General features: G+C 44.8%; 1 protein-coding gene across 2 annotated transcripts in view; it reads right to left on the reverse strand.

The window, feature by feature from the left end:
• The window catches only part of ITGA6 (integrin subunit alpha 6), a 71,437-nt gene that overhangs the window by 4,835 nt on the left and 49,434 nt on the right, over window positions 1-17,168 (reverse strand). For both annotated transcript variants that reach the window (XM_028508910.2, XM_028508911.2), the window contains exons 12-24: window positions 14,759-14,919; window positions 14,427-14,570; window positions 12,695-12,810; window positions 12,376-12,565; window positions 12,204-12,287; window positions 12,028-12,107; window positions 11,797-11,874; window positions 11,607-11,709; window positions 10,007-10,180; window positions 7,845-7,943; window positions 7,639-7,749; window positions 7,442-7,540; window positions 2,941-3,066 (exon numbers count right to left, since the gene is read on the reverse strand). In XM_028508910.2, the coding sequence (XP_028364711.1) occupies window positions 2,941-3,066; window positions 7,442-7,540; window positions 7,639-7,749; window positions 7,845-7,943; window positions 10,007-10,180; window positions 11,607-11,709; window positions 11,797-11,874; window positions 12,028-12,107; window positions 12,204-12,287; window positions 12,376-12,565; window positions 12,695-12,810; window positions 14,427-14,570; window positions 14,759-14,919 (1,565 nt within the window). The remainder of the gene's footprint in view (window positions 1-2,940; window positions 3,067-7,441; window positions 7,541-7,638; window positions 7,750-7,844; window positions 7,944-10,006; window positions 10,181-11,606; window positions 11,710-11,796; window positions 11,875-12,027; window positions 12,108-12,203; window positions 12,288-12,375; window positions 12,566-12,694; window positions 12,811-14,426; window positions 14,571-14,758; window positions 14,920-17,168) is intronic.

Here is a 17,168-nt window from a genome sequence, read left to right on the forward strand (position 1 = left end):
TTTAGCACAAAAAATAAAACAGATACTGTGTTTTTCTGCTTTTCACAGTAAATTGTAGGGAACAAATGCCATCTACTTGAGGGCTTTGAATTTGTGGGGTAAAATCACAATAAAAGTTCAAATGTACTGTCATGAAAGAATGATTATAGTTATTTTCCCAAACTCTGAACCACTGCATAACCCTGGAGTGGTAGGAATCTACACTCCTCAGGTTAGGAACTCTAAATGAGTATCAAAATATAATCCCCCTTTCAACTGTAATTTCCTTCATTCGGCAATGGAGAACTTCACATCCTTTTATCTAGTTCTTAAGGCCATGGAACTGCCCTTTGAAATGTAATGTGGTTGAATCTCTGCCCTCCCACCAAATTCTGCTTCCAAGTCTCGCAACTCATGAAGGTAAGAATCCTGATCTGCTTTGGACAACATGGAAGCGACCACATCAGATAGTGCAGCCGCAGAACGTTCCATTATTACAGGACATTTTACTGGGCAGTGTCGACCTAGACTACATATCTCCGTATTTATTTGTGACTCTCAACTTAATTCACAGTGAACACTCCCAACCAATGTAACAATAATGTATGCTAGCAAATGGGGTAGGAAAAGAAAGGAACCAGGAACCAAGAGCCCTGGTCCTGCCTCCGACTCGACAACCTTCTTAATATCCACGGGTACAAGCATCTTTGTTAGCAAAATGCAGGTGAGTGGACCAGCCTGGAGGACTTTGCTCTCCTACCTCTAAACAAAATCCTGTGCAGAATCCCACTATAGAAAGCAGATAAAATCAGAACTGGTCTGACTGAAGTGGGGATATTGAAGCCCCCCTGCTTAGTCTTGGCACCCATGTGGGTGTGCAAAACCCAATTTTGAGGACACTGACCTAGAGTCCTTTCTGGCCCTAAAACTCTATGACTTTAATACATAAAAACAAACAGTTCAGTTTCAGAAAGAAGAGTATCTGTGAAGTAATAAAAATGATTTCCACGTGAGGGTGGTAGATATTTAGAGTGCACTTGTGAGTTAGAGTACTTTAGAACTTACCAAAAAAAAAAAAAAAAAAAAAAGAGAGAGAGAGAGACAGTGAGATTACCTAATCAAACTCACTAATTAAATAGCTAAGGCAAACCAGTATCCCAGGGAAGTGAAATGATTTGCCCAAGATTACACAGCTTGGATTTCTTAACACTCAACCCACTGCTGTGTCTCACCCTCATTAAAGACTGGAGATGAGCCCTGGCCAGTGTGGCTCACTTGGTTGGAGCATCATCCCATACACCACAGGCTGTGGGTTAGATTCCCGGTCAGGGCACATGCCCAGTCGGGGCACAACCTCGAGGTCCCCGGTCAGGCACATATGAGAGACAACCAATCACTGCTGCTCTCTGACTTCAATGTTCTCTCCCTCTCTCTCTCCCTCCCTTCCCCTCTCTCTAAAATCAGTAAGCCTGTCCCTGGGTAAGGATTTAAAAAAAAAGAAAAGAAAAAAGGACTGCCAATGAGACCTGCTTCAGAAAAAAGACTATCCTTTTTTACCTCTCCCAGAGAGCATAAGAAGGTCATCCTCAAATATCAAACTGTAAATTCAGTTCTTTATCAAAATGATTTTCAGGGCATTCCCTACACTGGTTGGTTGTACTTAACCAGAGAAGCCTACTGCCTCACGGAGCACCAGAGGTAAGACCAGCTGGTATACCACGCTTGATGAAATCTTGGTGTAAGCAGCTACCAAGATTCAGCCATATATTTGGAGGACACCAGTAAATTATCTCAGATTGGCAAAAGGAAGTTACTTAGAAAAATAAAGCAAAAAAGAAAAAAACGACCAATATTTGAAAATGTGAATATGCTGAACCTTGTCCATTGTACTTTTGGATCCAAGGAAAGGATAAGGATAGTTTGATCCTGGAGATTGTTGGCTGGGGTTACTAATTCTTTATCCATAACCCTCTGCACTAGTTATGTTTGGAAATCTAGAGTTTCTGGCATTTTAGAAAAGCAATATGCTACATCCATAGTGCTGCTGTAACCAAAACTTTAATATTTCTGTAGTAAAGTTCATGAGTGGAGGATAAAGACTCCAAATAGCCTCTCTTCACATCAGGTCAAGTTTTGCTGCCAAAGAAGTCATGACAAAATTTCAGTTTTCCTAGTTTGTTTTTTTCTCTGCCATTTGTAATTGTTGGTAAGGGACTGGGGACCTCCATTACTGAGAATAAACCCAAAATCTACAGGTCATCATCTCTGGCAACAGGATGTTTGCATCCATCGCACCCATACTCTTTGGCAATGTAAACTATTTACTGGTAGGAGGCAGGGGGAAGACACCAATTTTATTGGCAGGACCAACTGTAATAAAGAACATCACGTTGAACTCAAATCTTCGTGTTTTATATAGGCTACGACAATCCCCTTGAGATGGAGTTATTTATTAAATTCATTAATTTTATCTTCCTAACCAAGGTGCAATGATAACAAACCCCAATGGCTACCATGAATGCTTCTTTACAGAAGCTGAAATTAACAGGGAAACAGATTCAGCTTAATGTGATACCCAGCAATTTGGCTTAGGTTTAGAAAATGATTTGATCTTAGATAAAGAAAATGATAAAGTAGGAAAGTTTTTTAAATTGTTATTTACCACACATGCTAAATTATATGTGGAAAAAAAACCCAAAATGTATACATTTAAGAAACTTAGGCCATATAAATAGTATATCTTTAAATACAAGGTATTAGGGAGATATGCAGGTGTTTATCGCAAAATTCTCAAGTTTGCTATATGTTGGAAAAGTTTCATAATAAAGTGTTGAGAAGAAGGAATCAATGATATATATATATATATATATATATATATATGCTATCAGTGTTAAAATTTACTTTTTTAAAAACATGAAATAAAGTTTACAATCATGAATTCAAATGCCAGATATAACTTACCTTCCATAATAAAAGAACTAACAGAGCAAGCATCAAAATTCCAGCGAGAATGGCCACTAGAATGACCCACCAGGGCACTCCTGAGTGCTGAGCTATAGTCTTCGAGGGAAACACGGTCACACGGACCTACGGGCCACACAAGAAAGCAACATGATTATCAAACAGGAAGGCAGTCAACATCAGGAATTTGTAGTCCTAATGATGCTTCCAGAGACACTTTAGACAATGCAGCCTGTGGAAGGATGAGATGCCTTTTTGACGCAAAATCTCTCCCTTAATAAGAGGCATTCCTTAGAGATCTTTCCCCCAGAACCTGGAAAATGCAAGATTATGTTTTGACAAAGTGGTTATTTGTTTGCCAACTTATCTCTTTTAAAAAAATTTTGTTAACAAAAGTAGCTAAAATTATATAATGAACCATCATTCAACATCAAGTTATAACAGTTACTGATACACAACCCAACTTATTTCATTCATGTAACCCGGTATCGTTTTGAGAATGATCACTTAAAATTTTTTTATTTACTGATTTTGGACCGAGGGGAGGGTGGGAGGGAAAGGAAGAAAAGAGGGAGACAGTGAATTGCTGTCCTACTTATTTATGAATTCATTGGCTGATTCTTATATGTGCCCCGACTGGGGATCGAACCCACTGGGACAACACTCTAATCAACTGAGCTATCTGGCCAGAGCTGATCACACTTTTTAAAAATTAGTTTTCAGCAATGAAAATAACAAGGTCAGTTTATGCATAATGGACAACACTCCTCACTCAGATTTTAAAGGTGTTGTGAAATACAAAACCAGGGATGGAGCCCCATGACTGATACCGTTTTAACTTCTCCTTAGGATAGCGAACGGAGGACCCTCCCGAACAATAAACTCTCCTGAAAGGGCTGGGCGCCGTCTCGTGCAACAATGTGTGTGGACAACGTAGACCCTGGTTTCGTTCAAAGGCCACTTAGAGTAGCTGATGAGAAACTTAATGTCTAAACATTTCATAACTGGCAAATATCAATGAAATAAAAAGTGTTCATTTAGAAATCTACTAAGTTGTTATGGAAATTCATAATGACGGGGTTAATGTGGGTCAGAATTCAAGTGCATATTTGTGACACCGGGAGATTTTCCAACGCACATGAGAGACCCGGTGACCGCAGGGAACATGGTTTTGTAAACTACGGTGTGGATTAGAGATCCACCACTTTGCGGGTTTTGCTATCTTGAGCATATAAAGAGCGAACAAAACTGAGAAGGAGTATTTACCCTCTGCGAAGTGTTTAACCGAGTAGTCTACATTAGGATTGGACACTGGATGCCGTCTAAGAATGTCTCCATGCCCACACTGAACTTCAACACCTCTCAACTCTGGGTCTTAAAAAAAGAAATCTCTTCATTAAAGTACTTCCCTTGCTACTTACACTAGAAAACACCTATCAACCCCATTTGACTCGGAAAATACTTAAAAAACAAGAAAACTGCTTTTCTTCAAACATTTCATAGGAAGAAATTCACATTCAGATTTTCAGCCAACTACACTGGCGTCAACACCCTCCCCAGCCACCAGGTTTCCTGTTTTGCTCTCGATGAGGTTTCTCCCCAGCTCCCAGCCCAAGAGGCCCCGGCTCACTTCCCCTTGCCTCCCTTCCCCCACAGGTGTCTGTCCCAGCTTTAAGACTAAAACAACCCTTTCTTAAGATCACTGGTTCTGATGAGACAAGTGAAGAAATAATATAGTTGGTGTGATGTGAAATGAAACAAAAGGTAACTTCAATTAGCCTGCGCTGAGTTTCAATGAAATGTGCTTCCCTAGTACCTAGCATAGGGAAGGTGCACAGTGTGTCCTTTGGGGCAAGGTGACAACTTTGGAAGGGCCATCTTCATTTGTAAGAGTACGTTCTGATAAATCTGGACGTGGAGAGTAGAAACTGGTGCATGCCAAGAAGAATCAACCTTATTCTAACCACACTGTGTACCAAAGGTTTTAAAACGGCTGGTAATAGGAGGAAATCACTCCCACAAAAGGCTACGGTCCAACAGCACCCTGGTGAACGAGGTAACTTTCGATATTGCAGTCCCGGGTGGCAGGGTGGGGAGGTGCGGATCCAGGGGAGCGCTCTGAGCCCCGGGTCTGGCACCATTCTAACCAGAACTTGGAGCCTTGCGAAAATTCCCACACAACTCACGGGACAAAGACTGAGAGGACGAAAGGGAGGGGCTGGGCTATGCAATTAAAGGGCAGGTGTGCTCTGTCTGCAAACTGTGTCTGTGCGCGAGGCCATGCTGGGGACCAGGAAGATGAGCAAGATTTTCACGTTTGTTTCCTTTAGTTATCAAATGAAGGGTTTTTTTCCCCCATCCTCACCCACGGATATTTTTTCACTGCTTTTAGAAAGAGAGGAAGGAGAGACAGAAACATCGATGTGACAGAGAATAACTGATCAGGTGCCTCTTGCACACGCAGGACCATGGATCGTCTGCACAGGGACTGGGGACCGATCCTGCAACCTGGGCATGTGCCCTGACCGGGAATTGAACCCACCACCTTTCTATTACAGGACAATACTCCAACCAGCTGAGCCACAACAGCCAGGGAGGTTTTGGTTTTTGTTTTATGATGACCACCATTCTCCAGTTGGGATCAGTGATAAGGAAATGCTGGCCTCAGAACTGAGTAAGGGGAGGCCAGTTCCGAGCTGCAATTCCCGAGCTATGGTTCTGGGAAGCCTTTGCTCACTTCCCACGGCGACTGCTGCTGACACACAGTGACAGGCTAGCGTGACTAGAACTTACTCCACCTCCAAAAACAGTATTTTTTTCAGTTTCATTAAAATCTAGGCATTTCCATAGGGATGACCTAGGCATGTGATCCTCATCCGTCATGGGCCTGTGAGGGGAAAAGGGGCGTCAGCTCTGCTGATGCATTAAATTCCATCGCCAGCGAGCAGCGCGTGGCCGCATGGCCGTCCCACCGCCAGACGCTGCCCTAACTCCCTGGGTAACGGACACCCTCCCCTGCCTCTAAGTATCAGTGTAAGAAATCACCTGATGGAGGGATTTTCATACCTTTTATAAAACTCTATTAAAGACATACTCCCCTCAGTGAATGTTTCCCATGTCAGAAATCCATCTTGTAAAAGGACCCTTCTCAAATTTGTCTCCAAATTTAGAGCCAAAAAAAATATCTCATTCCTCTGAAAAGTGATGTCCCTACATTTTTACCTATCATCACATTTCCTTTTATCTTTGGCAGCTTAGATGCACTCTTCCTACGTTACGTCCTTAGGAATGAAACAGGGAACATAAGTACAACCGAAGAACAACCCCTTCCCCCTCCTTGGCTTAACTCAACAACACTTGCCTGGTTCACCATCTCCTAGACCACAAAATTCTTCATGAGGCAGGACAGTAAGAAGCCAGAAAAATTCCTTGACAAGTGGAATGGGGAAACTGAGACAGAAGCCAAACAAACTGGCTGAGCAATTTACAGTCAGATACAGAAGGTCACCAGGGAAAAAAGCCCCCAGCGGCTAGCAATGAGCAAAACTGGTGACGGATCTCGCCCCAGGGCGGCCTCTCCTCTCCGGGCATGTGGCAGGGCAGGTGGTTTAGACCCCTGACCTTTCCTCCCTAGAGAAAATGTTAAGGCCTCAGTCGTATTTCAGTTCCACATCCACAAAAGCAGCAAAACCAGGTGGGTGACAATGCCAGGACCAGCTGCAATGACTACTGAACCCCTGCCCTGGCGCTAGCCAATCAGCGGAGACCAGTCCCTGAAAGGAGACACCTGGAAAAGTGATGAATATTCTATTGAGATCCTCCCCCAAGTTCCCAGACTTTAAAATCCCAAAGATGAGGACCCAGCCCCCTCCCCCTCCGCAGAGCACACAGGCACCTTTCCCATCCCCTTCTCCCTCCCCCACCCGCTTAGGGTTCAGGCCTGCATCTCCTAAACTCTAAGCGGACCCTGCCAGGATTGCAATCAGGGGGCAATGGGCGGTGGCAGTTCTTTCCAGAGTAACCCTCTGCACCCATCCCCTCAAGGCCCTCTTTTCTCTGACTCTCCAGTGAGCTGACAGCAGCCCCCTGTTTGGCTCACTTCTTTCCCTTAACATCTCTGGCAAGCCAAAATGAACTGCAGCTGGCCACACGCGGCACAAGCTACACCATATAGCAGTGAGGTTACCACCAAGCGGGTCCCTCCACGAACGGCTATGGTATCAGGGACCGTCTAAGACACAGGTTCCTATAGAGTTGGGAGGCACACCTCTTACTTCGTCGACCCAGCAGCCCTCGAACCTGCCATGTGCACAGCAGAATCCGATGACCCCATAATACTGTGTCGGGGAGGCAGCACCTTAAGACATTACCTGAATTCTCCTTCCTTAATAGGGGTTAACAATGCTGTGACATGGCCACCGAAGCAGCATGCCCTCAGGCCGCGGGCACGGGGCAGAGGAAAGAGCGACTCGCCGTGAACGGACACCGGAGAGCTGCTCACCTGAGTGCCAGCATTGGGCAGCTTGATGTTCTCGGTGGCAGCAGTCACGTCAATGGAGGCCCGCACGAGAATGTCCAAGTAGTTCATTTTAGAGTACTCCTGTTTGGGGACAAAGGTAGCGAGTGCATTAGGGAGGTGAGAAATGTCCCAGGAGCTGGCCAATGGCTTCCTGGGGACAGCCGCAGGGAGGGCCGCACCTCTAGAAACGTGCCATTCCATAACCTCGAGCGCAGAACCACGGAGGCCTTGCTGTCCAGGCCTCGCAGCGGGCACCGGATGTTCACGCACTTCACGTTGACGCTGCAGTTCTGCGGAGGGAGGGAGAGCAGGGGTTGAGGCGTGAGGGGCTGGGGAGACCTTCCTCCCACCCTCCATCAGTGTCGCAGCCCTTAAAAATACTTACAAGGGTCTGGTATTTTCTTTCACCAAATAAAAGCAATTTTCTGCCTTCGTCAATCTGTTTTTCAGCAATTTCCCGTTTCTTTCTCAAGGTATGCGACTCCTGGAAAGAAGTATACAGCTAATCACTCCACTGAACATAATTCTACCAACGGTAGGGACTTGTAACTGTGGGGAATTGTGACCCACCCCACCATTCTTTCGACACTGTTTCTGTAAGTGCTGACTCTGACTAGTGTGTGGCTTGTAGATGAACAGCATGTTTGTGTAAGAATCCTAGGAACTAATTTCGAAAGAGACAGACCCTGACCTCCAGGCCTCCCTGCTCCGGGAGATCTGCTGACCTTCGGCTGTGGAGCCAGGATGACTAGACCGGGGTGATCACGCTGAACCGTCACTGTCCTCATCAGAATGGACTGTGCTCCTCTGCACGCAGAGAACTTTTCAAGCCCCTCCCTTGGCCTTTATTCTGTTCCCCCTCCTTACAAACACCTCTGCCTGCACCGAGGTGGGCTCTGAGACGAGAGACCTGCATCTTCCAGGAGGCCGGCACCTGAATGAGCCTCTTCCCTTTGCCTCAGCACCTGCCTCTTGAGTACTGGCTTTCAAAGAGGGAGGCAGCTGGACCTGCGTTCAGTTACAATTCTTCATCGTGACTGTACAAACCCCTTGGGCACCCCCTCCCAAATGATGCCAAATTCACATAATCCACAATGTTCGCCCTTCTCCTGTCACCAAAGGCACAGAAATAATTTAAGTGTGGCCCTGACCATGTGGCTCAGTTGGTTGGGCAACATCCCACAAAGCGAAAGGTGGCCCGGTTTGACTCCTGGTCAGGACACGTGCCCGGGGTTGCAGGTCCGGTGCCCAGTCAGGATGCACGCAAAGGCAACTGGTGGATGTTCCTCTCTCACAGCAATGCTCTCTCCCCATCTCTCTATCCCTCCCTCTCTAAAAATAAATAAGTAAATAAGTATCTTTAAAAAATAATTGAAGTATAAAATTTGCAAGTGTTATTATTTCACTTCAAGTTTATTAAGGTAATTGTTTCCTACTCTGACCTTAAACCCGGGGAGAGAAAGAGGCTTTCTCGGTTCTTTCTCCCCACCAAACTGTGAGCATCCTAAGACAGGGATCAAAGGTCATTCCTGTATCCCCAGCACCAGTTCGGGGCCCACATGTGGTGAAAAGTCAGCGTACCTTGAACAGATAAATGATGCCCGAGAATAGGCGAAAAAGCAAAAAGAGCTGGCATGTGACTTACTCAAATTAGAGTACTGAAAACTAAGCCTTGTAAGAAGTTTTATAATTGAATTTTCCTTAAAATAAGGGTTAGGAATATGGACCACCTTGTTTTTCAAAGTGTATGAGTAGAGGTTCATTCTATAAGCCACGACTATGAACAAGGACTGCACCCGGTCACCTTAGAACTTCAGAGAGAAGCAGCAGACATTCAGTAACAAAACAAGTCTCCTCCGCTGGAGCGTGACCGATAAACCAGGTACATAAGTGAGTGTGGAGCAGGAGAGAGAGCAGTTGGTTACGCGTGAGGGCTTTGAAAGCACGGGGAGCTGAGGTTGAATGCTGAATCTGCCTCTTAACTGCCGAGTGACTCAGAAAGTTCATCTCTCTCTCTCTGAACTTCAAATTCCTCGACTATGAAATGATGAAGAAAAAGACCTCACAGGACTATCAAGAGAAGAAATGAGAAAATGCAAACAAAATGCTGAGCACAGTGCCCAAGACACAATAAATACTCGATATTTACTCTTTTAGAAAACGGGAGTGAAAGGCTCTCCAGGTCACCAGCTGACTGAGGTGCAGTGCGCTGGGAGAGGAGTCTGGTTCTGCCAGGAGAGAACGCTGGCTGGCCACCCTGCAGCCCATCCCAGTCCTCCTCCTGTCACGCGGGCTCCTCAGACTCAAGGAAGGGTCGCCTGCCTCAACAAGCAGGGGATGACCCTGACTCGGAAGCCATAACGGCCTCTAATCAACAGAAGTCCTCGGCCTGACTTGGTCGCACACCCGTGGGAGAGAACCATGACACCGAAGAGAAGGTGGGCACGCCGGGACATCGGTTTCCTAAGGGAAGGAATGGGCTCCCCCTCGAAGGTCGGCTTCTCCTATTTGAGTCCATGGAGACCTGAGATGAATCCACCAACATACCTTTAGTTTCAGAAAGTTTATTTCACTTTGTGGCTCACACGCTATCTTTTCCAATCCTTTGGATTCTACTTTCACCAAATAAAGCAACCATTTGCCGTTGTTAATTTCTTTTGGCCACTGGATATTCAAGGTCGCTGTGCCGAGGTTTTTAAGAGGCTTGCCCAGGTTAATAACCTGTTGGAAAAACAATATGTGTTATCTCAGTGTAATTAGCATCATAGAGAATTAAGTAGCAGCTCTTACTGAAAGAGAAAAAAGCCAAAATACCTGGCATACTCCTACAATAAAAGCAAAGGTTCTAAAACTGGACTATTAATAGGACATTCAAAACAGAGATTTGTGCTTAAAGATTCGTGTCAATGAAAACAGAAAAGGTCGGAGACAAATGATGGTTTGTTCCATCCAGGATCAATGGCCACATGCAGCACAGTCCGCAGTGCACCTACATCCTGCTCCCTACTTGCAGCACAGTCCATGGTGCACCCACGCCCTGCTCTCTATGTGTCCAGGGGAAAGTCACCTGTGTCAGTAACCACCCTACCTGGAACATGACAAAGCCTGTGCTGTGGTAGTGCACCAACAGCCTGCTTCTGGGAGATGCCACCTACCATGAAAATGAAGCTGCTTCTGCCCTCTCCTACCCTTGGGAGGTTTGGGATAACAGCTGAGACACTGAGTAAACCATGATGGCAGCCAGGAATTTACGAGGCCAAGCGGTTCAGAGCAACCTCTGCAGCTGAAGGCCAAAGCGGTGCAGCCCTGCTGTCTGTGTGGAGAACCACTCCAGAACCCACCCACGTCTCTCTCAGCCATGCCCACAGAACTGTCTCGGCCACCACCACTCCCTGCCCAGCTGCATCTGTCGGGTTAAGAGCTGCACAGAGGAAAACTCGGCCTCCTCACCCTGCGGTGGGCAGGGGTGGGCTCATTTCAGACGTCCCCCTCAACAGCGATCACTCTGCTGCAGGAACAGGATTCCAGCCCCACAGACCCGACCCACACGAGTTATGAGCCAACTCTGTGGCACGGGTTTATGTTCATCCATTCAATAGGGCTCAGAGTCCCTGTGCTTGCCCCCTTGGGAACGGTCAGAGCCGCCACTGGTCTCCCTACGGGTGCATGCCAAGTCCACATTCACCAGCACAAAACTGGGCTTGGGAAAGGCGAGTGGACACTAACCACAAGCAGTAAGAGAGATGGCCTTAAAAATGGAGGAAGAAATAAATCACAGCGCGTTCTACAGCCAGATATAAACGACTCTGAGATTTGCCTGCATTTTGCAGACAGAACCGGGGGCACGGGCATCAACTATCCACATGCTTCTGTACCACTCACACATAAAACTCGCTGGTAAGGAAAGGCCAAACTGAACTGGGTTCTGAACACCATCCTGTGCCAAGTGACAGCCACTGTTCTCTGTTCTGGAGAAAACTTACACCAGTATGCTGATTGAAAACTGGCAAGCTCACTTTCCACAGAGCGTTTATCAGGCTTATTTATTAACATTACTTACTAAAATGACATGTTCAAGACCATATGTATGTGTAGTATGTGTTACCTTCTGGTCTCTATAATAAAAGGACCAACTGCCACAACTTACCCTGAACTCATACTCTATTAAACTTCCCACTTCATCCTCAGATTTCATAGCTTGCTCACCAAGAACTGTGCCTCCAAAGTACACCTGGGAAGGTTTGGCAACTCTGGTAAATTCAAAAACACCAGTTTTAGCGAGGATCGTAAATGGTTCTTTCAAACGCTGATTTGCTATGCTGAACACAAACACTTACCCCGAGACCGATAAAAGCAGTTCAATAACCACTTTTGCCGAAGCTGTAATTGAAGCCAAATTATCTTGATTGCTTGTTCTGAAAATGAAAAGGAAACAATAGGGTTTTATTTTAACAGTCAGTTTTCTCATTACAATCACACTTCTTTTATGAATTAGATCAGGGCCAATTCATTGACTAGCTGTGTTTTCATGAAATAATTCTAAATAGAAAGGTTGAAGTAACTCTTACGTTTCCAACTTCAGATTAATATCCAGATCTGTGGTGTCAAAGGTGAGCTCAGTTGTACTCAAAATCAAATAAAAAGTAACCTAAAATGTAAAAATAGCCATTAAGACAGGCCAAGCATATTGACATTGTAATGGCATCTGAAACAGTAAGATTCAGGATGTGAAGGCATCACCTACACTGGAATTTCTTTTGAAAGGATTTCCGAGCTCACAGTCTGCTTGTGAGCCATTCTGGTTGGCAACACAACTCAGCTGCTTCTCCTGTGACGGAAAAACACACGAGATCACAACGCGTTCCCTTGCCGCAGTGCTGGCACGTCCCTCCCGGCTGGTCTAGAGCCATACTCACGGGGAAAGCCTTCAGCTCCCTGTACGCAGAGTAAGTCAGAGTGTCCGGGAAAGTTGCGATGAGTTTCGCTTCGTGAGCGTCGTCACCGTCTTTTGTGGGATTCCTTGGGTCGGAAGGGCTGTTTGTCACTGTTATCTCTAAAGCAATGTCCTTCTGATCTTTTAGAACTAGTTCTGGAATACCTTTTTGGCTATTAAAAAAGAAAAAGAAAGGAAAGAAAATTGACCAAGTCCTCCATATGCTTTCAGTAAATCCTTTTTCAACAAAAGCCACTGCACAGCCAGAGTCACGTCCGCTGGTGCCGCGGAGCAGCTCTTACATTGGTAAGTAGGAAAACTTGTCTTGGCTTCCTTCTCGGGTACAAAACTTATACTCCAGCTTCAGGTTGCTGTTACACACGTTGTCGTGTCCACACCCCTCCTTCAGGAAGTGCACCTGCGAGGAGAACACACTCCGGTCACGCCTGTCTGTAGCCCTCACAAAGGCATCTAAACAGGTGACTGGCTGTCTGCACGCAGCTCGTTTCCCAGTGCGACAATCATCGCAGCGAAAGCCAAGCTTCAGACGTACTTCGGCACGCATATAGTGCCCACTTTGTCCAACAAAGCTGGGTTTGAAGACCCTCTGCCCAGGCAGTGAGGTTGTGGGGTAGGAAAGTGGCGTCCATGCTCCAGGCCTGACTCCGAGAGAGTGGCCGTAGGTAACACAGGGACACCACTGCCCTGCGACATGGGGCTACTGTAATGATGGTCCTGATGCTACCTGCCTAACACGATCACGTGCGGCCCATTTAATCCGCACAGCAGACCTATGAGGAAGTCCGATTATGAACCCATGGTACAGATGAGGAAACAGTTCAAAGTTATGAGAGCACATGGCACAGAGTGCTTAGCACAGTGCTGGTCAGTGCTCGATGATCACACTGATAAATCACTAGGAAAGCTGTCTCCTTGCCTGTTATATTTAACATGACTATGGAGCTGGGAATGTACACAAGACATATTAATGTGATAATCAACAACATCAAAAGATTTTATAAAAATCTACGAAAGTATAAGGAACTATACCTAGTGACGATAAAGGCTGACAATGTGTAGACTTTGGCATTGGCTCCTCAGCCTAATGCAGTGAGTACTCACTTCTGAGAGGCTTCGTCAGTGGACCCCCAGGACCAGGAGTCTCAGAGTGGGCACTATAGCACTAAATGGACTTTTGACAGTGAGCACATAACGCCAAATTAATGTGTCACAGCTCCCCAGCCTAATCTTGTATCTCAAGAAGCTTAAACCCTGGCAAACAGACCCCACCTCACAGGTATATGGCAACCCATATAATTTTTTTTTACTAAGATTATAGGCTACATTTAGCTCTAAATGATTATTTCATTGCTACTACTTTTTTGACTTCCTGAATTTTGAGACTCCTTGATTTTAATGTTCAGACTAACAGTTTGTTTTCTACATGTCAATGTTCTCAATGGTAAAATACAATGTATTTTTCCTTCTACATACAGCTGTAGGAGAAACCTGATGTGAAAATAAGAAGTTCTGCCACGTTGGCTGGTGTGGCTCAGTGGATTGAGTGCCAGCCTGTGAACAGAAAGGTTGCTGGTTCGATTCCCAGTCAGGGCACATGCCTGGGTTGCAGGCCAGGTCCCCAATGGGGGCATGTAGGAGACAACCGATCAACATGTCTCTCATGCATCGATGTTTGTCTCTCTCTCTTTCTTCTTCCCTCTCCCTCTCTCTAAAAATACATAAATAAAATCCTAAAAAAGAAAGTCCTGCCAATTATAGGCTCCGTAAGTTTCAGTGGCCAAAAACACCTTAAGAAAAACACTCTCTGGCTCCAAACTGTATTCTGTATGCATCTATATTCATTGCTAATTGGAGAAACAGATCTTCACACTTTGCATATATTTTTTAAAAGCTTATTTAATGCAAAGGAATGACCTTCAAAGCAAAGCACTAGGTCTAGGGCCTTTAAGAACTTTTGATTTAGCATAACAATATGGTAAAAACTTTCGCAAAACAAAAATCAGAAAGACTTACATCTGTTTGAACAGTCTTGGGTTCATTTGAGTTAAGAATGGGAAGAACCTCTGGAAGTGAATTCACTCGCCTCCGAGTGCTTGGCTCTTGGATCTCTACTGAGGCAGTTATGGGGATGGGACGCAGTTTATCTCTTATATTTTCCTGAAACATATGCAGAAATATAGGTAAGCATGGTATAAATGCTACTGGAGAACTAACTCCAAAACAGTGCTTTATTTTGTACTGAATGATGGGTTGCTAGTACACATTTCAAAGATCTATATATGCCACAATAAAACCCAACCTCTGTCCCTTTAAACAGACTGTTCTGACTTGTCCACATGCCTCACCTGCAGCCAGAGGGTTTCCTCCATGCACGACTTCTGCTTCTGCCTGTTCAGGGTTATCACCTTAGTATACTTGGGCTCAGCACCTTGGTTTCGAAACTGAACTCTTGATGACAGCCCAGATTTTCTTCTTTCCTTTTCGGCCTCAAGTGTGCCCACAATGGCTAGATAAAATGGACAGAAAGCATGCAGGCGATCTTAAAGTGCAGTCAGCTATACGTATGCTGGGCTCCTTTTTAAAATATTTTAATTCCTTTAAGAAGAACACTTTTCTCAACTGCAATTGTTTCTCTTCGTATTTCATGGTAATGCACATTTGCTCCTTTTTAAAATATTTTAATTCCTTTTAGAAGAACATTTTTCCCAACTGCAATTGTTTCTCTTCCTATTTCATGGTAATACACATTTTGATTGACTTACAGTGTTTCAAATCAAGCTGTCCTTTCCTACCATCGCTGTTAACAATGTTTTAAAGTTAAAATTTCACTGGGCCACCAGGGGGAGCCCAAGAATAAGTCAAAACCTCTGAGCATTGTCTTAAGAATCAGTTTTTGGCTGAATCTCAGCCACTCAGAGAACTAATGATAACAAGAGAGGGAGGACCTAGCATTCCCTAAGTGCCTAAACTGACCCTCCCTTCTTCAATAGGCCCCTGCTTAAAGGACCTAGCGCTCTGATATTCAAAAAGGATTAAGTAGTACCAATTGCCAGCTAGCCATAAAAACAGTCATGGGGCCCTGGCCAGGTGTCTCATTTGGTTGCAGCGCCCTCCAGTGGGCTCAACTGAGGGTTCAATTAAGGTGGGAGGCCACCAATCCCAACTAATGTCTATGTCTGTCTCTGTCTCTTCCTCTCTTTCTCTCCCTCCCTCTCCAAGACAATAAACATATCCTCAGGTGAGGATAAAAAAAAAAAAAAAAAAAAAAAACAGGCCCTGGCTGGCGTAGCTCAGTGGATTGAGCGCGGGCTGCGAACCAAAGCATCGCAGGTTCAATTCCCAGCCAGTGCACATGCCTGGGTTGTAGGCCACAGCCCCCAGCAACCACACATTGATGTTTCTCTCTCTCTCTCTCTTTCTCCCTCCCTTCCCTCTCTAAAAATAAATAAAATCTAAAAGAAAGTTACTTTAAAAAAAACAGTCACAGGGATTTAAAGTACTGCATAGGAAATATAGTAAATAATATTGTAATAACTATGTATGGTGCCAGGTGGGTACAAGACTTACTGGGGTGATCACTTCGTGAGGTATATAAATATCTAACCACTATTTGTATACCTGAAACTACAGTAATATGTCAACTGTGACTGAAAACTAAATTAATTTAAAAAAAAAAAGGAAAAGAACCCCATCCAACAGGGTCCTTAGATCAGCAGCAGCCACATCCCCTGAGGTCAGCTAGGACTGCAGAACCTCAGGCCCCAGCCAGACCCACTGAAACAGAATCTGCGTTTTAATAGGTGGTTCTTATACACACTAAAATTTAATAAGCACTGATAAAGGACGGTTGCCTAAAAGAGGAATAACATAGCCCTGGCTGCTGTGGTCAGTGGATTGAGCACCAGCCTGTGAACCAAAAGGTCTCTGGTTCCATTCCCAGTCAGGGCACAGGCCTGGTTTGCAAGCCAGGTCCCTAGTGGGGGGCAGGTGAGAGGCAACCAATCAATGTATATCTCTCACACATTGATGTTTCTCTCCCTCTTTTTCTCCTTCTCTTACCCTCTCTCTAAAAGTAATGAAATCTTTTTTAAAAAAGAGAAATAACATATATTAGAGACACAAAAGTCTTTTGATAATAGAATGAGACCTTTCACATGAAAAAAAAAGAATTAAAAGGTAAAACATATTCCATTTAGTGGCCAGAGAGCCTTTCTGTCAGCCAATAAAGCTTCCACAACCAAAGTTTCCTACCTCCAAAGCTCTAGAAGGAAATGCTGCTCTCGATTACCTAAACTCTTGGGGTTTAGAGGCAAACCAGGATCTGGATGATCGAACTCTCGATCCTTGACTTCAGAATGCATTCTTTGCCAGTTCTCTGGATATAGCTGCTGTTTCTTTATGCGAGAATACTGTAATTACCTACATTCATTAATCACTCACTAACTATCAGAAAGGGAAGAAATCAAAGGGTATACAATGCCAGGGAAGGCAGCCTCAAGAAAAAAAATCCACTCCAGAAAATGCAGAAAAGTGAATCAAAGACCTATGTTCTGTTAGTCAAGGTAGAGTTTGGAAGAGGCCTTTGAGAGTATCTACTTTAATACCCTCTTCCTGCAGATGAAGAAAGGTGACTTTCTTCACAGAGGTAGGTGACTGGCCCAGAGCCAGACAGTGAGTGACAGAAGCAGTACCAGCCTCTAAGAATTTGTCACAAGCACAAAAGATGATTGCTTATTTTAAAGCTACTTAGATGTC

The sequence above is a fragment of the Phyllostomus discolor genome, chromosome 4 (genome assembly GCF_004126475.2).
Source record: "Phyllostomus discolor isolate MPI-MPIP mPhyDis1 chromosome 4, mPhyDis1.pri.v3, whole genome shotgun sequence".
In the NCBI taxonomy this organism is placed as follows: domain Eukaryota; kingdom Metazoa; phylum Chordata; class Mammalia; order Chiroptera; family Phyllostomidae; genus Phyllostomus; species Phyllostomus discolor.